This window comes from Zeugodacus cucurbitae, chromosome 6 (assembly GCF_028554725.1).
Source record: "Zeugodacus cucurbitae isolate PBARC_wt_2022May chromosome 6, idZeuCucr1.2, whole genome shotgun sequence".
Taxonomy (NCBI): Eukaryota; Metazoa; Arthropoda; class Insecta; order Diptera; family Tephritidae; genus Zeugodacus; species Zeugodacus cucurbitae.
In genome coordinates, this window is record NC_071671.1 from 70,847,296 (window position 1) to 70,869,577 (window position 22,282).

Consider the following 22,282-nt stretch of genomic DNA (forward strand, 5'->3'; position numbering starts at 1 on the left):
ATAGCCCGAATTTCTTCGGAAATGTTGTCTTCCAAAGCTGGAATAGTTGCTGGCTTATTTCTGTAGACTTTAGACTTGACGTAGCCCCACAAAAAATAGTCTAAAGGCGTTAAATCGCATGATCTTGGTGGCCAACTTACGGGTCCATTTCTTGAGATGAATTGTTCTCCGAAGTTTTCCCTCAAAATGGCCATAGAATCGCGAGCTGTGTGGCATGTAGCGCCATCTTGTTGAAACCACATGTCAACCAAGTTCAGTTCTTCCATTTTTGGCAACAAAAAGTTTGTTAGCATCGAACGATAGCGATCGCCATTCACCGTAACGTTGCGTCCAACAGCATCTTTGAAAAAATACGGTCCAATGATTCCACCAGCGTACAAACCACACCAAACAGTGCATTTTTCGGGATGCATGGGCAGTTCTTGAACGGCTTCTGGTTGCTCTTCACCCCAAATGCGGCAATTTTGCTTATTTACGTAGCCATTCAACCAGAAATGAGCCTCATCGCTCATCGGACGTAAAGCGCGAAACACATTTCGAACCGAACACTGATTTTGGTAATAAAATTCAATGATTTGCAAGCGTTGCTCGTTAGTAAGTCTATTCATGATGAAATGTCAAAGCATACTGAGCATCTTTTTCTTTGACACCATGTCTGAAATCCCACGTGATCTGTCAAATACTAATGCATGAAAATCCTAACCTCAAAAAAATCACCCGTTATAAAAATATTGATAAACGAAGTTCTTTAATTGAAAGTTCTTTTAAGATTTTCACAGACATGCACTTGCGGCTTTGATGTTGCACATACATATATTTAATTAATTCATTTATTCTGGAGAGCCAGTTACTGCATGTATGCTCATAAGCAAACTTTCGAATTTTAATAAAGCACTTTTGAAAAGATTTTTAATCAAACAACCAGCAACAACCGAAACTTCAGTGTGCGATACACATGTCCAGAAAATGGGTACAGCATATTTATTTAAAATACATAAGAAACTTGTGAAAAGCAATACCTCTGGATGTGACCCAGCCGGAATTAGCAATTTGCTGCTTCTCGTTTGATTGTAATACTTGATAATCTGAATTTTGAAAGATCATATTTTCTGCGATTTTATCAAGAAACTCAACAACTATGAGACGAAGGCACTTGGAAAATCAATAAAAACTTTGGTATTGAGGATATAAAATCTCACCATTTCACTAACATATTTCATTCCTACAGGGTACACACGAGCCATACATAACCACCTTGTGTGAGCAAATCTTCTTCGCTTACATGTTGTTGTTATTGTATATCTTTAATCTGTTCGGAATGCAGTTGCATGAGTTCCTCTTTGAAAACTTTTGTTACAATATCCCGCTCTCCTCACCTCACCTCGCTCCTCGCACACTGTTCACCGCTGCACTCCATGCGTTTCACCATATTTATTTATTTAATTCCGGTTTTTTTCTTTGCTACTTCTATTTACCTTTTCTTTCTCGTTATTTAACTTGTGCATGGGCAGTGTTGATTAGTTGCCATGGTGCTGCACTCGTTGTTATACTCTCGCAACCTGTTGCATAGAGTATTATAGTTTTGTTCACCTAACGGTTGTTTGTGTCACCAAGAAATATAAGAGTTAGATATGGGGTTATATATACATAAATGATCAGGATGACGAGTGGATTTGAAATCCGGATGTATGTCCGTCCGTCTGTCCGTCCGTCTGTCCGTCTGTCCGTGCAAGCGATAACTTGAGTAAAAATTAAGATATCTTAATGAAACTTGGAATATATATTCCTTGGCACCCTGAGGAGGTTGCTTTTCGATGGGCAAAATCGGTCCACTGCCACGCCCACAAAATGGCGGAAACCGAAAACCTATACAGTGTCATAACTAAGCCATAAATAAAGTTATGAAAATGAAATTTGGAACATATGATCCCATTAGGGAGGGGCACATTTGGATGTAATGTTTATGGAAAAGTGGGCGTGACCCCACCCCCAAATAGGTTTTTTGTATATAACTCGCAAAACAATAAAGCTATATAAACCAAACTTTCTGCAGTCATTTATTTTAGCCATTTCCTTATACAGTCCAAAAATGAAAGAAATCGGATAATAACCACGCCCACTTCCCATACAAAGGTTAGGTTGAAAATTACTAAAAGTGCGTTAACTCACTAACGAAAAACGTCAGAAACACCAATTTTTACATAAGAAATGGCAGAGGGAATCTGCACTGAGATTTTTTTACAAATTGGAAAATGGGCGTGGCGTCGCCCACTTATGGGTCAAAAACCATATCTCAGGAACTAACAGACAGATTTCAATGAAATTGGGTATATAATTTCATGAAATTTTCGTGACGACACGTGTGAAAAATGGACGAAATTGGTTCACAACCATGACAACTTCCCATATAACTCATTTTTGAATTTCATCTTATTTCTTCACTTTATAATATATACATTAGGAACCAATGAAGATAGCGAAATAAAACTTTACACAAACACTGTATATGATCTGTTGCATCACTTGTGAAAAAATTGTCAAAATCGAACAATGACTTTTCAAGGCCCCTGATATCGAACATGAAGAACTCAGTGCCTAAGGGTAATTTTTCCCCAAAAATATACTTAGGTAAATCCCTCAGATATCTTAATGTAATTCATTCCCTCTGATTTTTTTTCTTATAACAGTTTCTCTCTGTACCTGAAATGGTAAAAATCGGGTCATAACTTCCCCCAGATCCCATACACCTAATTATAAGTAATATTAAATTAAGTGAGCGTATAGTCTTCGATACATTGTATCTTGGTGGTGAAAACGAGTGAAATCGGTTTAGGAATTACCTCAGCCCCATATACTATTTATGATGATTTTCGTTATTCTATTGAACATTATACCTAATATATGGGTCGAATTGTGTTATCTTTATAAAATTACATCAATAAATTGCGAGAGTATAAAATGTTCGGTTACACCCGAACTTAGCCCTTCCTTACTTGTTTTTGTTGTTGTTGTTGCACACGGTTTTTGCTCGCACAAAGTGACTGAAGTGTTATGCAGTTATGCACATAAATGTTGAAAAGCATTGCCAACGAGCACGGAGCTCGTTCGAAAAATTATTTAAATGTGACTTTTTTCGATTGCCTTTCCCACTTTTTGGGGTTTTATTTTTCCGGTCAAATAAAAAATTTCCGAGAATAGCTACTCATTGAAGGATTTTTTCAACACTTTCATGAATTTATAGTGCAAAATGGCGGTAATGTAATGAATTGGTAGGGTGAAGAATCAAATCCAGACAAAAAGTGAAGTTCACTGAGACAAAATTATAACAAGTGTTACATCGACTCTAGCGCCATCTACCGAAAGATTTTTGAACCAAATATTTTATTTGATTCATGTATGAATTCTTTAAATCTGTGTATCATCAAATTATCCTACAACCATACTAAACTTTGCTACCATTGAGAAGGCTGAAGGCTGTTCAAAACTGGCCCTAACTGTATCAATGTGTATTTCCGAACTTTTCCCACTTTTTCAGAGAACTGACTGGATTTGCCTCTCAATAAACCCTCAAAAAATATACAATTACAATTTGTTACTTACATTTTAGATACTGTTCGTTGCGGATAATCACTTTTTCGGCGTTTTTTCGCGCTTGAAAGAACCATTCGGACGTATTGCCCAGATAATGGTATTCCATGGAGAGGTCCTTGGCAAGGATTGCGCCCAGATGTGGCGCGGGCAGGCGATAGGCGAACGGGCAGAAAAGTCCAGACTGCGATGGATGCTCATTCCAGTCGAAGCAATTGCCGGCGGCGAAGATGTCGTCGTCAAATTCGACCATCGAAAGCACGGAGGCGTGCAGCAGATTAACATCGGCTTGCGCGGCCGGCGCAGTCATCTTGAAAATTCTGCAATGGAAATGCAAATGGAAAAGGCAATAAATTACTAAGAGCGATTTTGTAGTAAATTTCTATTACTGTATGTATGTAGATGCATTGAAATTTGTGGGTATCTCGATAGAGATAATTAATGTTACGTATACGCCCCCGCCAACAGTTAAAGTAGAATTTGTGCCTGCGAAAAATAGAAGCGCACATTAACCAGATTTTCATCGTAAGCGAAAACAACGCACACAAAACACTCGCAAAACAATAAAATAGCAGGAAATAGAAAAAGTAGAATATTCATGAAAACAAATTGACATTTTTAAAAGTCAATTTGCCAAACGCGACGCGGTCGATGCGATAGTAGCCAGCTATTAAAAGCAGAGCAAATGCGCTTATTTACATTTAATTATGCTAATTTGCAATATTCATAAATTATGAACGAGCTGCAACGGCACTCAACGCAAGCGGCAAAACAAACGCGCACAAACAAACAAACGAAACCAAAAGTGAAAATGTGAAGGAAAAAGTGGGAAAACAAAAGACCGCCAGCATAATGGTAAATAAACCGCGACATAACCCTGGCAATCAAGCAAGCGCCAACAACAATAGCAACAAATGCGATTTCATTGCAAGTAACAAAGAGAGAGAGAGCGACGGAGGCAGTCGTTTTTTGCGCGTGTGAGAATGGAAATAGCTCACAATTAATGCAGATTAAAAACAAAAAACTGTGTCGCTTGACAGAAGCAATTAAATTGATTGAAATGCGAATAACGCCCATGCTAATGTGGCGAGTGTGCAGGCTCTCAACAACCAGGCCAACGGATGTTGGCTCGGTGAGCGAAAAAGACGATGTGTGAGGCAGTTACGGAGAAGTTAAATTGCGATCTGTGCTTACTGTTAATGTCAATAGCTTAGGCAAGATGAAGGGGCATTTTCTCAATGTATTATCTATTTTAATAACTCCCTTCTGGCGTCATTACAGTGATGACTAGCTGCAATTTATTTGCGTAATGAATTTCATACAAAGTGTAAACGTACATATGTAATTTATGTTTGTTTACTGTGCTTAACTCACGTTTTTGTATTGATAATATAAATCTGTGTACCGATTTTCGGTACAAACAAAAATTCGTTAAAATCAGATACTCATAATATTTATATAACTTTGACTGTAGCATAGAATATGCATATATACTGAAGTGTACCGTATTTCGGTAAAAGTCAAAGTACCGGTTTACGGTATATTAATTTGGTTCAGAAACAAGAAAACAATTCTCCGTGCTGAATAATTATAACCTCGGATCAACTGGTCTAATGGAATACGACAATATGATGCGAAAAAAGGAAATCAATTTAAACCCCATATAAATCATAATAATAATAATAAAGATAAATACTGGAATATTCATCGCAACTGTTTCGGTCTGCATTGGGTCTATATTCATACCAAACAACCAAAAAATTATTTCTCCACTTTATCACCTATGAAGTCCGTCCAAGGCACCATGGTGCAAAGCCAAAGTCATCAGCATAAATATTAGTCTGTATGTAATTAAATGAGTTAAGTGCGCGTTTGCTACCACCACAAAGCCACCATTGAAATATGCAAACTTATCCTTCATTCTGATTCTATGTCAAAAGTTCACACAATTTACTCATATATTTCACGCAATTATTATGCGGAAACAAAATTAAATTAATGGTTTCTGGCTTACAAGGAGAAAAGCTCGTCGTTTCACAAGAAATTAAGAATTACACCAGTCTACATAGCCACCTATCCATGAGTATGTAATTTGCAGCAGAAGCTTTTTGTCTCCGCGCCATACGTCATAAATGTGCCGGCGCTGTAAATTATCCTTTTTTGTCCTCTTTGCCGGTTTAATATGCGCTGCAAGTAGGGAAGCAATATTTCATACGCTCCGCATTCGGTGGTCTTGCTCTTGCTTTCGTTGCTTTTTATTGCTTCACAACTCTTGTTGTTTTTGTTTTTTTTCTAGATATTGTAGCTGCTTAAATTATGATAATTAACTGCGCTTGCCAACAGCAAATTACCGCAACATAATTTAAAATGAAAGCAAACACTTCCATTGTCCGCCTGCCTGTAATTATGGCCGGCTACTCAAATGTAACAACGCAGAGATCTGAGAAAGACCACGGTTGCGATGGATATATAAAGACTTAGAGTTTCATAGAATTGATTTAAGCAACTGCTGTGTCTTCTCAGTTCAACTCGATGGAGCTTTCAGTAAATTGTGAAGAATATTTCATGGGAATTGGCCACAGCCGAAGATCTGAAGTGCTGTAATTGACTTTTAGATCGCATCATTTAACGGTACAATTCAGTGAATTCACTTTAGAGCACATAAGCTCGTTGAAGTGCTAGCTAAGACTCTTTAAGACAGTATTTTGCCTTCCACATTAACACTTAATCCGGCGCCGGCCCCGGAGAGCTCTTCGCAGAAGCGTGCGTTTGTATGCAATTGAGATTTTCTAAAACAAAACCTCGAGTGACGTTACTAAGACACTTCACTTGCAGCCACTACAGCAACGTACTCATCGCCAACAGAAACCGGAAGAAAAGATTAAAGCAGCAAAACAACAAAGGAAATGGCGCGTGTGTGTGAGACTGTGGATTGCACGTTCGCAGTTGCAAGTGTTGAGCACTCTAGTCCGTGATTCCGTACTTTAGATTGATGCAAATGTCGCAACGTTACTTAGCGAAGTGTTTACACGAAGGCAGGTGTCTACATGCTTACCCACTAGGAAAACTTTGGAATACAAAAATCGTGATATGAAAAGCATTGATTTGTTTGGATTTTGTGAAAGATGCACTTGCGTGTTAAATGAGATTAAGAGTCGATTTCAAAATCGCTGTTATATTTATGGTATATCGCAGTCTTTGGATTACTTCCACATCTTTAAACTTAATTTTCCGTAAGCAGTAAATTAGTTACAAACTTGTTACCAACGTAGTATTTTGCAGTGTTTTAGGATGGAACCCGCTTTATGATTACGAGCGCCCTTCCACAGCAAGGGTTTCTTATGAATTATCTCAGCTGTGCGGTCGAGAGAACTTTCTCTTTAGGGTTTATGAATGTGGGTCTTGAAGTCATCCTTGTTTCGAAAATATATATGCTTGTTTACTATAATTGTGTAGCTGTATTAGGCGACAATATAGTCAACAGCTTTGGCGGAAACTCTTGGAAAGGTAACTGTTTTGCAATTCATATACACACTTAATCCTCTGCTGCAGCGATTAAACTAAAATGAAGAGCAATTGAGCTATTTAGGATGAAAGTTGTTTGTTGTGTTTTAATATTTCGTTGAAAGCAACCGGTATAGATAGCATGATAAGGAGGAGAATTAAAAGAATGATTGTGCTAGAAAAATAAATTTTTATTCGGAAATGCTGGCTGCTTCACATATATCACACATTAGTCAAAAAGCATATATTTTGGTTATTTTCTGATGTTCTTAGAGCACAACTACTCTATTGTCCCCACCCCACACCATTAAGAGTTAAGCGCGTTGAAGAAAAACGCTCATAAATGTGTCGTAAACACTCGAGAGCTACTCTTTCGTAGCATAAGAGCGCCAAAACAAGCGACATATATGCAAAACTATAATATTTGGGACAAACGCTGACAACAGCAAATTTAAATGCGAGCGAAAATAACAAGTTTCGAGATTCGCGCACACCAACACACACACAACCACAAATAAACAGGCGTGCAAAAACACTGTTCATTCGCACATGCTAAATGCAATTACTTCTTGGCAATTGCGATGATGCGCGACACCAGCACGCTCGCATACATTCCGGCACAAGTCCTTGTTGGCATGCCCCGCTGCATGTGCGTGTGTGTGTGTGTGTGTGTGAGGATGCACATAAAGTTGCACGCAATTTCCCACACCATAAGCAGTCGTCTGTCTGCCTGTCGCAGCAGCTGTCACTGCAGTTGCCCTCTGTTCTCTGCGCTCTGCGCTCTGCCCTTGGCCCTCGACCACCCACCAGCCGCATCAGACACCTGGCGGCGGTGCGGGCGCTGCAGCATGTATGCACGCGAGTGTCCCTTCCTACCGTACATAAATTCGCGTTGCCACATTGTGGCAAAATACAAGTACATGTTTGTTGGTGTTGTTGTTATTTTAATCTTATGGCAGCGTGTTAGTGTGCAAAGCCACTATTATCTAACATCAAGTTGGATTATATTCTTGGCAAAGCACTCAACAAAGACATTGGCGTTGCCCTGCAGCTGTTACCTGGGTTGGCGCAGGTGCTTGGGCTGAGGCTGAGACTGAAGCTGCAAGCGCTGTATGGTAGAAAGTACGTGTCGCCGCGGTGGAGTGTTGAGGAATATTCGTGGCAGGCGCCTGCATTGTATGCGCATATATATTTTCAACTCTTGTAGCCAGCTGTTTTGTATGTAGTTCAAACTCATACTATATGGCCTATAAACTCATACTTCAACTGGGTTTATACGAGTATGAGCTGCTCTAGTTATGTAGACATTTGCCGCAGCAGCCGTTGTAAATGATATAACGTGTCAGCCATTTAATTGCGTGATTTATGATGAGGTCTTCAGATGCTTTCTGACATGCGTCTAATTACTGCCTTGACTATCAAAGACAGCTGCAGCCAGGAAAAATTCAACTAATTTCGGTTTGATTGGGATTGAGAGATTTGGACTTTGAAGTTATTAAGAAATGAGGAAGTGATTCACGCCACGATAGCTGAAAAGACGCTCTCGGAGTATAAGAAGATCTTGGAATATTATATAATTTCCCGACAAAAGGAATACAAAAGACTTGTATTTCATTATAACCTTTGACCTGATCTTAAAGACCTGACTAAAATATTGTTATTATAAACACAAATGAAATCCCATACATACCGTTATGTGGCAGTTACTGCTTCAACTCGTAGAAAAGCTATTCTAAATCATTACTTTTTTCGTTTATTTCGCCGTATAATTCTAATTCTTTTAAGAACAAGTTTTCACCTGTTTTACTCTTATTTCTACTACTTTTATCTATTGCTTGTATGGAGTCGAAAGGTGTAAAATCTCACAGTGCTCAAAATATATCTGATGAGCTCAAAACCTGTCTCTCTCCCACTCTCTCCATCTCTTTAAACATTTCTAAACCTAATTAGCTTACTCCAAAGCTTAACTGACTTCTGCAGACCTGTGATATGAGAATGTGCGAGGTAATAACGGGTGATTTTTTTGAGGTTAGGATTTTCATGCATTAGTATTTGACAGATCACGTGGGATTTCAGACATGGTGTCAAAGAGAAAGATGCTCAGTTTGCTTTGACATTTCATCATGAATAGACTTACTAACGAGCAACGCTTGCAAATCATTGAATTTTATTACCAAAATCAGTGTTCGGTTCGAAATTTTTTATCGACAAATTTTGTTCAGCGATGAGGCTCATTTCTGGTTGAATGGCTACGTAAATAAGCAAAATTGCCGCATTTGGGGTGAAGAGCAACCAGAAGCCGTTCAAGAACTGCCCATGCATCCCGAAAAATGCACTGTTTGGTGTGGTTTGTACGCTGGTGGAATCATTGGACCGTATTTTTTCAAAGATGCTGTTGGACGCAACGTTACGGTGAATGGCGATCGCTATCGTTCGATGCTAACAAACTTTTTGTTGCCAAAAATGGAAGAACTGAACTTGGTTGACATGTGGTTTCAACAAGATGGCGCTACATGCCACACAGCTCGCGATTCTATGGCCATTTTGAGGGAAAACTTCGGAGAACAATTCATCTCAAGAAATGGACCCGTAAGTTGGCCACCAAGATCATGCGATTTAACGCCTTTAGACTATTTTTTGTGGGGCTACGTCAAGTCTAAAGTCTACAGAAATAAGCCAGCAACTATTCCAGCTTTGGAAGACAACATTTCCGAAGAAATTCGGGCTATTCCGGCCGAAATGCTCGAAAAAGTTGCCCAAAATTGGACTTTCCGAATGGACCACCTAAGACGCAGCCGCGGTCAACATTTAAATGAAATTATCTTCAAAAAGTAAATGTCATGAACCAATCTAACGTTTCAAATAAAGAACCGATGAGATTTTGCAAATTTTATGCGTTTTTTTTTTTAAAAAAGTTATCAAGCTCTTAAAAAATCACCCTTTAGAAATGAATTTCTTGGAATCGAAACATAATAATGTACGGTCGAGTGGCTCGTATTAGTTCCGGTGATTGATTTCTCTTACGATGGCACGAAAGCAATTATCGTGAAAAACACCAAGCTAAATATGGCTCAATCCAATATAATACAAGACATATTCATTTGCATTTAGTTGGCAACTCTTTGGGCAGCCATGTGAATATCTGCAAATACGAGTACATCAAAGTAGAATTCCCAGTTTTTACATGTGTATAATTTTATGCCCATTCATACAGGATCTACGTATATGTATATGCGAGTGTACGAGTCTACAGAAAAGTTATTATTGTCTTGTAAATCATATATTTTAAGTAATTTTCAGACATGCCTGCAACCCCTTTACACATTACCTTCATTCGTTTTTATGTTTTTTGTAAGTTACGGCAAACTGATTTTTCTTCCGCTCCCACCCCATGCAGCATTCTCCTCACAATATATGCATTGCTGTAAATTATGCAAATTTGAGTACACATTTTGCATAATTCAATAGGAAATGACTCGCTTATCTCGACGGCGCACAAGCTATGCAGCGGGAGGAAGGTTGGCAGCACACAAAAAGTTTTTTCATCGAAGTTTACGTTTTCCATTACGTATTCGTACATAAATTTGAATTCTAAATAATTTACTTTATGTAAGTGAATAAAAGATTTTCTCAAGTACACTAGTATCTAGGGGCTGTAAGTGAATGAAAAAGGCGGCGGCGACTTAATATGATGAGGGTTTGATTTTGGGCCTGCAGGGGTACTAAATGGGACTAATATGCAAAGGGGTGCATTGTCGAAATGGCTAACTCGCATGTAAAATTTGTTATAAAGTTGATGAGAGTTCACTCTGTTTTACATATGAGCAACGAAATTAAAGTTTGCAAAATTGTAAAAGTCCAAACAAAATAGATATTTTTCTAGAATATTATGCGAAATATATGTAAGTTTATTTAATGTTTTTTCTATGTATAGAAGGAGACAAAGCCTTGTACCTTATTTTAAAATAACTCAAGCCATTATTTTCCCAAAATTAAAGCAACAATAAATTCGGCTATTAAAGTATATGATTATATGAGCTCTACTTCATTTTAAATTCAACAAAATTCCATTTACAGCTGCAGTATCCTCAAAAGTAGGCAGGCAGACGTGACCTTTAAGATAAATGTTGCTTATACTCGTACGCACCGTAAGCCACAACAAAAATATCCATCTAAATTCAGACAAATAGCATTCACGTAATTATATTATGGCGCCATGCCCACTGTTCTGTGCCTTTCAAGACGCTTGCCTTTTCCAAAGTAAAATAAAATTATGGGATTATATTTGTGAAGAAAGGTGCGAATATGATCCCCAATTTTGGCATTTGTTGCCCACGACGGCACACCTTTGCTGTCGCACACACAGTTTCACACAGTTTCTTCGTTTAATTCAATGCTTTCATTTCGAATTTCACCTTTTCTAAATTGTTTGTGCCCGAATCGACGTTCAGGCAGACTGAATCGAATGCGGTTGCAAGAGTTGGGCAGCGCAGACGGACATGCTCCCAGTCAGTGGTGGCTCGCTTTAATTATTCACGCTACGCCTTCCAACTGTTTTGGCTCCGTGCCTTTTCTCCACTATTTTGTCTATGCTTTGTATATTTTTCGCATTTCTCCTTTACAACGAGTGAAAGGATTTGCTGCCGAACTGTTGCTAGTCGTTGCGCTGCAGACAGTTTCGCTTTGTTCGCATACCTTTCAGCCTTCGAGCGGCCGCACAAAAATATCTGGAATAAATTGGTGGAAAGGAGCGCGGCGGCGATGTGGCAACATAGTTGCAGATAGTCCGTGCTCAAGAACCGCTGCCGGCGACGGTTCGTTTGCCATCTGAGGTTTCAGCTGTTATTGCTGTTGTTGCTTAGGAGGTGTTAGAACTCAAGTGGGCACAGGCGCCGCCACTCGTTTTGCATCCTTCAACGATTTAATAGTGCATATATATGTATGTGTGCGTGTGTGTGTGAGGTGCTGGTCCGAAAGTACAGGCATTTGATTGTTTGCGAGGTGAACGAAGATATCTCTGCTTGGGGTTTCTGTGTTGTGGCCCAAACAAAAGCGAGCAGCTGGAAACCTTTTAGCCGTGTGTTAAACCAATAAATCTCCGTTTGAAAGGATTCGCACACACAGAAAGATTGGCGTGACAATCAAAGAAATATTGCACTTTTCCGACTTCAATTGGAACAAACACACACATTCCTTCGCAAAGTGATTTTTATTGAAGATGCTAAGAAGCACCAAATTCACTTAGACTATTTCATTGTATTCTAACAGACTGACTCAAGTGCGTTAACCTCACTCCACAAAATATAAATGTTTTCACTTATGAACTTTCTCTTTTAGATCTCTTAAATTTCAAATCCAGTGTGAGGTATTTATTTAATTTTTGTTTTAAATTAATAAATTGATGGCAACCCTATAATCATTAAAAATATCTCCGATACTCACAATGAAAATACAGATATACTGCGACAGATATCGCGATGGAACTCGCTTGGTCAGATAAGGACGCTGATCCATTGTGATGCTAAACGCACACGCTTTCAGCCTATCACAAATTTTATGAGGTGGCAAATGTTCATTCCGGCTAGTTCGCTTGGTTCGCCAAAGGTATAGCTACAGAGTTGTTTCATGCTCAGTCTTGCGAACGCTGAACAATGGAGGAAGAAATTACTTGATGGTTCCACCGCGCCTTCTTCCATACAGCTATGGCAATTTTCCGTCAGACAGGATTCCTAATCCCATCGCATATATATGCCTATTCCCCAGTGTCTAATGAGCCCTTCCACTACTATTTTTAAGAAAAAGTAGTTCAGCTGACCTCTTACGTTATACTTTGGGCCAAAAGGATATTGCAACAGACCTCGCAAAAGCGATTTCGATTTCGCTATGAGCCAGCACCTAAATGATGCTGGTGGTGCAATTGATTTCGATAATGATAGACACTACTTGACTACCTTTGAGCACATACTCAGTGAGCTCTGGATCATAATAGCCGCTTTACTATCTGATCTGGGCATACTCGTATTAGTAGTTTCTCTCGTGAGGAACGCTTCATGTTCTCTCTTCGATACTCGGACGCACCCACTGACCCCTCTGGTAGTATATACATATATGTATATAGTATAACTAGGAATGTACCTTTTGATATACAATACGCTTTTAAATATAGTCGCTTACTGGCGGGTGCCAGCTTCTTTAAATTGGAGTTATCTTCTGCAGTCTAAATCCTTACACAACTCTATTCATATTTAGTTTTTATTGCGTACCATATGCGTTATAACTGGTCTGATTATTTGTAAGTATTTATAATTTAATAAGTTTCAAGCTCTTAAATATATTAACACCTTTCGATCCTATTCAATGGCATAATAAGCACCCTCCAATTTGGACTAAGTGGATGCACTTGAGTAGATAAGTTAAAAGTAAGTTACTGTGGCTCTCGCCCGCGGACTAACTCACTCAAAACGTGAGGCAGGAACGTTTGAGTACTTTAATCTCGGCTACATGCAGCAATTGAGGTTGCAATTACTTGGAGATCAGCAGCGAGCGACTTCGCGCGCACACACAAGCACACCACCGTAAAGTCAAATCAAATCGAAGCGCATTGAAGTATCTGTCTGAACAGTGGAAGCATTCGATTCAACAATCATTGCATTTCAAACAGATTCTTGCGCTTGAGCACTTTTACGTAACGTTCGAGAATTTCCAAGTTAGTTTCTGTGGCCGCATAGTTTTGCTGCTACAGCTTCCATCGTTGTTGTTGTTGTTGTGGCATTCCACTTCGACGCGAACTTGGCTAACTCGTGCGTCTGCTATTACAGACTCAAGTATTACCGTTACAGTTGACGTTGTCGGTGTCACCACCACCACCACCACAGTTGTTGCTGTTACTGGGTTTGTTGTTCGAAAGTATTCACAGCATTTTCGTTTCGGTTTCGGTCACAGCGGTTGCGTGGGTGGCGCGGTAGCTGGCAACGCCGGCAGCAGCAATGCTTGCGGTTGGTAGTCAAGGTGCGGAGGCGATATCTGCGTTGAGTGTGCGCGTATTTATAAACTTCCATCAGCACAAAGGACACGCACACACACACACTGCATATAGACACACAGAGGGGCTTACAAAGCGAGCGCTTGTTTTCGAATCTTCATTTGCTGAAATTCAATTACACTCCTCCGGGGCGCGCTATACTAAACGCAACAAATGAATGGCGTTTATTGGCAAATGCGAGCGTTTATTGTTACTCGCGCCGGATACTTTTCATTTCGTTTGCACAATAGTTTTCATAGTTTCCATTGCACCGCCTTCGATTTCCACCAACAGATAGTATTTCTGCAAATTTTCCATTTCGCTCTCCTTCGATTCTCTTATTTTTCATTCGTTCGCTTGCGATTATTTGCCTTGCGTCACTCGAATGCACTTTTGTAATTGAAAGCTAAACTCGCAACTGCCTGCTCCGCTCTGCTCTCCGCCGTGGAAATGGAAAATAAGCGTTCATTTGATATCGATGAGCAATCGGAGTTTGTAAAAATGTTGTGATAAAAGGATTTACACAGAAATATACCAGAATGGCCGCACAATGTGTGCACTTTCGTTTAAGTGCTCGGCAAGGTCACAGCTTCTGCAGTCCTACCTTAATTAATTAATTTTTAGTCGGTGAAAGCATTCTAGCGGTTATAACGGTTTGTTATTTCTAAGTTTCGTGAATTCATATTTTTGTTTTGCTGGAAATCGTATTTTCCCTTCCGATAGCTTCTCACTAAGCGCAGTCTCATCGGTGATTTGCAAAGGCAATAAATCCATTTTTAATTTAACTTGGCTTTCCAGTCCAACGTAATATTTACCACTGAGCATTTACATGATGAACTCATATGTCCCTTGATATCGGCGTTAGGTGGAATGCGTTGCTTTCGTTCAGACATTCAACTGACAAAGGATGCTGGCAAATATCAATATCAAATCATCAACGGGCTCTCACTAATAGAACCGTTCCAAAGAAAACGTAAAAAGTAAATGTTAACGAAGTGCCTGCTGGAAAAATATAAAACAAAGTCAACATCCGATCGCCACATTTAGCTCCTGTTATCGCGAAGCTCAAGGTTGCCTACTTGACCCCTAATGTCATTTGAGTACAATCAACCTTGCTGAAGAAACTAACGACTACTCCAGTCGAGGTCTACAACGGTCTATAGAACATTGAACTAATACAATTGAGGCTTGAAATGGGGTAAGATAAATGCTATTGCTGATGGATTTTATATCTTCCATGCCTTCTGAAGTCCAAATGACATTATCACGAAATTCGCTTGTTAGAAGAAAATTGATATTTAATTTCAAAAAGCAAATTTGCGGAAAATTTAATTTGAAATGTGACACAAAACGAGCCACACTTTCTTCACATTTGCAGCCACAATTCAGCATATTGAACGATCTCACTCCTCACATTCTCATTCAATTTACTGAATTTAAACCCCGACCCCACCGCTCTATGTCTGCTGAACATTCCCTCCATCCCATTGATTTAGCAAATTGGACCGCGCTCCGTCTTTCATTCATGTCTTCCACTTTATCGCCTCCTTAAATGACAGTTTCGTTTAATGAAAGCACAAAAAATTCCACAAAAAAGTGTGCGCTAATGCAAATTTATAGGGAAATACATGAACAAAACTCAGCGACCGTAAAGAATGCGCTAAAAGAAACTGGCGAATTGACAAAATTGGCAAATTGAAAAAATTAGCAGAAATTTGAAAAATGATCAAAGACTGACTGCGCTGAAAGTTGGCCAAATTGCGCATTTGTACGGTTTTGTGCACAGACATTCACAGACATTCGCTGACATTCCTACACACTAGTACCTTGTGTGCCTTGGTGTACGGCAGCCTGGTTTGCGCTGCGAACTCCGTGGAGCGACAAGTCTTTGCCAGACCACACAGCGCTCTGCGGGGACTGAGAGCGACACGAATAACAAACGAAAGCAGCGCAGCGTCAGCGTCTGTCTGTGTCTGACTGCGTGTGTCAGTGTGTCACTGTTGCTTGTTGCTTTGTTGGCTCTTGGTTGTTGCCGCCGCTACCGCGCTAATAATTTCCGCTCCCCGGAAACGCTCGAGTTGCACCATCTGCTCCGGCTACCTCAACGACACCGCACAGTTGGTCTCGCTGCTACAAAACCGCTTTCAAAGAATTCCATGCAATTTCTCACTTGAGGTTCTATTTGCATTCGCCTTGCCTGCAGCAGAAGTCATGAAGCCACATTCATATACATACATAGATGCATGTATATCAATACAGCCATCCAATTTATGAATTCTCTAAAGTTGTTGGAATAAGTAGACGTGACTTGACAAGCTGCACCCCTCTCAGCATTCATACTGTGAACAGAATCGAATGTCATGCAGCAAAGGAGACAAGATAGAGCGCATTTGAACGGAAAGTAGTCAAGCCGATGACTTGCAGAAACTTTCAAAGGTAGTTTAAGGCATCAGACAGTTAAAAACGTCAAAATGCTTCGGAAAAGTTATAGTGGTTATATCAAAGATTACTGAAGATTCCATATATTGGAGGATAATCTTAAACTATACAGGTCTGGCTTATATATCTGTCAGTAGTCTGTAGATGTCATCATAAGGACTAATGGGATATCTTTAATGGCTTGAGATAGAAATTCAAATCTCACAAAGCACTCGTCCAATCTAAACTAAATTGGGAAAATATACAAGATGGTAACGCTTACTTTCCCCCTATAGTTATTGGAAATCCAACTTCATAAGTTAGGCATTCCTTTATGAGATAGCGATTCAAATTAGCTAAAATGAAGAGTAATCAAAGTGATAGCTAAATACCCTTATAACTCTCCAAAATCTATGCAGTCAATTTGAATTGCCAATTGGTTTCATAGACTCCATTGTGTCAGAAATAATTTCATTTCTTAACTCATAAATAAACGAGAATGAAATGCATCACAACTCTTCCCGCCAGCACCCCGTCCGCTTCGAAGCGTTTTGAACGCTTTATTATGCTATTAATCACCAAAAATTGCTGAATTTTTGTCAGTCCGACTATGTATTTGAGTTTTGCATCAGTTTTGTTTTGTTTTCCATAGTCGCTTGTGATTGTATTTGGGAGAATTCAAAAGTTCACTATTTACAGCTGAAGTGCTGCGGTCATTGTCTATTCCATGCGGGCAAGTGCAAATGGCAATGATGTAACAATATTATTCGCTGCTTCGAGCCATTGCAATTGCAAATGTTTACTTACCCTGAACACAAACACCAAAACACAGACGCAGACAAGCAGACGAGGTGCAATTACAAGTACCTACTATGGCAACATCCTTGTAGGAATAAAACAAGTGTGAAGACAGCGCAGCTAAGCTTATGAAAGTCTATGATTGGCTTAGTGAGTACACGAATTCGAACTAGTTTTGTATAATTGAATTTATGTCATCAACTCAATTGTGAACTCGTGACCTTTCCTTTAGTAGTAAAATGTGCCTGAAACACATGTTCAATATGACATTTGTGACTGTCGATTTGATCAGCTGTTTCTGAATGGAGCTACTCACATCGATTTCCTACCGGGTCACGAAGAGCTGTAAAATTGTAATTGCGAATTGTGATGCGCTTGGTTGTTGTTGCTTGGCTATTGTCATACATTTTTATTGCCTGCGCTGGCATGACTATTATCAGAGTTTTGTAAAACACAAATAACGAACAAATAAACAAAAACAAAAATAGAATGCGAAATAAATGAACAATTGAAAATTGTGTGCAGCTGCAATTGCAACTGCACAATGCTGGCAACAATGGCACGGAGAATAGCAATTGTCCTGTCCATGGTAGAATGCTTCGTATGTTGTTAGTGTCTTTTGGCACTAAAACGGTTAATGCAAATGCTTTGCACTTGTAGGACTGTGCACTTGTAGTTGGCGGAGGGGGCGGAGCAATGTGCTGGTGGTGCAATTGTCGCCGCAGTAGAGTAAACAAGCGCATTTGCATGGCTTCTCAATCACATTTCGCCTCATTTCCGGTACCCATGCCGTATGCACCACAACGAGCTGTTATGCAAGAAACTTACTTACAGTTACATGCTTATGTATTTATAGATATGCAAATGTGTGTACTATGTGTAAAGTGAGCGCATGCAATTAGAAACACTCGACTTTGGCTGTAAGAATCCGGTCTCGGAAGTTGACACCACTTCCGACTCGAGCATTCATGCGGATATTTGTGGTCAGTAGTTGGGCGAATGTCTTCGAAAGGACAATGACTAAGAAAATGGCAAAGCACATTATCGTTTCATTTACAATTGTTGGTAAATGATATTATTCGCAGAGTGTCTCTGGTTTTCCTTTGGGAAGCTTCTCGGTTTGTGAAACTAAATTTGTTAACAAGAATGTTTCTTTGAATGCAGTGTCATAACAAATATTCTAAAATTTCTCTTATGAAAACTTTAACAATATATCGAAGTGAGTTTAGACCTGGAACTTGATGAATAAATTAAATTAGAAGAAAAAGTCTTCGCATCTATAATGAACTATATTGAACTTTAATCACATTTAACCAGCTTCCAAACCTCAAAAAATTATTCACATCCATTTACGTTCTAAATAGATAGCTAAGCTTGGGATGGTGGTGAAACGAACAAGCAACAGAAATAAGTTAGTACAATTATACAGCTGAAATAGTGAATAGTGACGAGATCTCCAGATGAGCAGTTAAGTTATACTCGAGAGAACTTAACTGCTGAAAGCTCAAAGATAGCGAGCAAGGCAGTGGTGGTGGTGACAGACTCATATACTGATACTACTGGATTATCTAAATATTTGGAAAGTTCATCAAGTTTGCATGACCTTTTGAATTTTTAATTAAGCGCCGACAAGAGTAAATTACAAACACACTTGAGCACATATACGGAGAAGCTCGAATATAAATTAAAGAGCGAAAATATACTTAAATATACAGCGTCAGTTATAGTAATTCGAGAGATTAGTTAAAAGCTAAGCGTTTCAGCAAATGAATGCAATTTCAAGGAAAAAAGACACACCTCAACGCAGCAATCAAAGCAGGTAGCAGAGCAAGCAAGTGTAACCATATGCGGAAAGGTAATATGAGTGCAGCGTAGACAGGGCTAGGTGGCAAATGACAGGAAGCAAGAAATTCAATTTGCCAAAGACACAAGTGACAACAGTGGTTCAAACTTTTGTAACGCTTCACAAAGTCAGCAGTTCACTGTGTCAGCACTTTCGGTCCCACCACGCCCCCTGCGCTGCATACACAACACACATTCGCCGGCACGCCTATCAATTCGCTAGGAATGCAGCAGCAGCGGCAGAGAAAGGTGCAGAGAAGCTGCAACGGAACTTTTATACTTTTGCTGCGCTCTGAACTTTCGCCTGTTCGATGTTGGCTCAAACCGAAACACACACTGAAAGAAAACGTAGCTGGCAGTTGGTGGGTTCATGCGGGGCAGCAGATGCAAATGCTCGCACTTAACCGGGGAACTACAGCGGCTGCAGCTTGTTGCATGGAAATGACGGTAGGCCACAAAGTATTCTAACAAATGGCTTAGTTGAGCTGTAAACTTTGCGAAGAGCAGTGAAATTGCCTTGTTTGCGCACACTTTCCTTGTTCCCCGCAAAGCACAAAACATGGCAGAGGCATACAAATTTTCGAGCTGGCAGATAACTATGCAAGTTAACGGGAAATAGTATATGTGTCGAGTATCTTTTCTCGACTGTCTTGTTTAAGCAACAGTAAATTTTCGCAAAATTAATGCCGTTATAACGACCAAAGGCGTGAGCGTATGTGCTACATAAGCGAACAGCTATGGGTGCATGTAAAGAGCGGAAGGAGTTAAGCAGTTTGGAATTCTTTAGCTCACACACCAGTCTAATTGAGCATATGTACGCAAATAACGGTTGTTGTGGGCTGCTTACCACACACACATATAAAAGTTTGACATTGCCGTTCAAGGGTCGTGTGCTATAAACAAACGGTATCCAACGAGTGACAACTTGCCAGCGGCCATCTCTGAAACAATTTGGTAAGAATCTGCTTAGGAATGCTGTGCTCTCTCACTTCTTGTGTTGGCTGCTCAATATTGACATACCTACACACATATTTCCTGTGGTCTGCGGCCTTTACACTCATCACAAAATATTTATGTATCCCTGTATGACATGCTGCCAGTGATAGGCTTCTTGGGGCATTCTTAGAAAATATTTGTTGATGAATTTTTACCCTGACCAGATTCTGCCTTCAACTGTGCATGAAATTGCGGCAACAACAACAACAAAATTCACTCCTATTGATGTGGTTTCATTGCAACAACTTGCATTATAATAACGGGCCGGCCTTTGATGTTGCCGCACGAACTGGAGTATAAAACTGAGAGTAATAAAATGAAAATAAAGGATAAAAAATAAAATAAAAATGAAAATATCAAATGGCAAATCTGAATTCTAATGTTTGGTGCAACAATAAACATAAAAGCATACGAATCACATTATCTTTTGGACAAATCACTGAGAATGACAAATTCCACATTGTTGTTATTCGTTTTGTTGTCTTCTTCTCTCCTCCTCCACCCAGACTGCTTTGCATAGCACTGATTTTTACGCCGTTTATCGCAAAGACACGCTCAAGTGCCCACAAAAGCCCACAAATTGCAGAGCACCACACAAAAAAGGAGAGAAGAAAAGGAATTTAAATACACAAAATAAAAATAAAAATGAAAGAAATGGAAGTAAAATTTAAGGAAATATGCGCACGATTTTAGACGGTTTTAAGCAGTTGAAATGCGCTTTGTCTCGATTTTTTTTTAAGTTTTCTTCACTTGTTCGAAATAATGTTAAAAAAGTTCTCAAAAATGGTAAATTCAATTTTTGGCAACACAATCAGAGAGCGCTGTCTCATTTCTGGTTTAAATTTCATATATTATTACAACAACAAGTATGTTATACCAACAATTGTGTATCTCAAAAAGCGTATAATGAAGAAGAGTTCAAAGCATAATGAGAAATTACACAAAGTTTGCATTTTAAAGATTCTTCAGCATTATTTATGCCATAACTGCATTAGAAACCCATATGCGAACGGACATCAATCGGATATTTTATACCAGCTTGTCAGCTTTAAAAGAATGCAGAGAGCATGAAATTGCTGAAAGCTGATAATAAAATGCTGAAAAAAGTCACACATATACCACACACTCACTCTAACAGGCTTGTTGTGCAACTTCGTGGAACAGATTTCAAATATTTTATAGTTATAATTTCCACTATAAAATATCCTTCCCTGTTTTTTTCTACATAACTTTTCTTTAATGTTGCTGGTTTTCTTGCGCGAAGCGAGAGTGTGCGGTCTAACCAAAAATGAAATCAAAACTTTACTTGAACCCCGACACACACACACACACGCACACCCGTGCGGACATGTGTTAACCACCGCAGGAAATGCTTGGTTTGTCGGTGTGGCGGGGAAGTGCGCGTAGACAACACACAAAATTGGATAACGACTGGCGATGGGATAACTTTCGCATCTTGCTTATAAGTTGCGCATTTATTGACAGGGTTATCACTGTTTTGCCGTTGTACTTGTACTTGTACTCTATGTGTGTGAGTGTATGTATGTTTAGATTTCAACAACAATTATTCGACATACACACAGTTTTATAGAGAGCTATGCGCAAAGTATGCGAAGACGCAGATTCCCATTTCCATGGCGTTAGAAAGATATTTCGCTTTGTATGTACTCGTATACAAGACTGGTATATCAAGCCGTCCCTCTCTCCCCCGTAGATGCGTATATGTATGAATGTAATCTTGTAAATAAATGTGCCGAACTACATACACGCGCGCACATCTTAAGTTTGCGCAACCTTTGCCCTTAGTTAGTCAACAACTGAGCTGCTTCAAAATTGCTTCGAATATCCTTGAAATGTCAAATAATGCCGGACAAGTACTAACATGTACGCACATACAAACATTTAGCCAAGCTCCGACCCTTCCTCACATGCGGATTTTCGACTTTTACGAGCTTCATCGAGCAACAACGGCGCTGTCGCAATGCATGCGTGCGTAGTTTAGCGGTCAGTGGGCAGACTATCACTGCGCTCCACTCCCTTAATTTGACATTTTTATTTTCCCATATCAGCAGATAAGCTTTCAAGGATTGCCAGTCAGCGTGGCTGCAATTCCGT

At 39.5% G+C, this 22,282-nt stretch overlaps 1 protein-coding gene across 1 annotated transcript in view; it reads right to left on the reverse strand.

Annotated features, from left to right (window-relative positions):
* The window catches only part of LOC105221492 (uncharacterized), a 58,698-nt gene that overhangs the window by 34,362 nt on the left and 2,054 nt on the right, over nt 1-22,282 (reverse strand). The window contains exon 2 of the mRNA XM_029046411.2: nt 3,601-3,908. Coding sequence (XP_028902244.2) covers nt 3,601-3,908 — 308 coding nt within the window. The remainder of the gene's footprint in view (nt 1-3,600; nt 3,909-22,282) is intronic.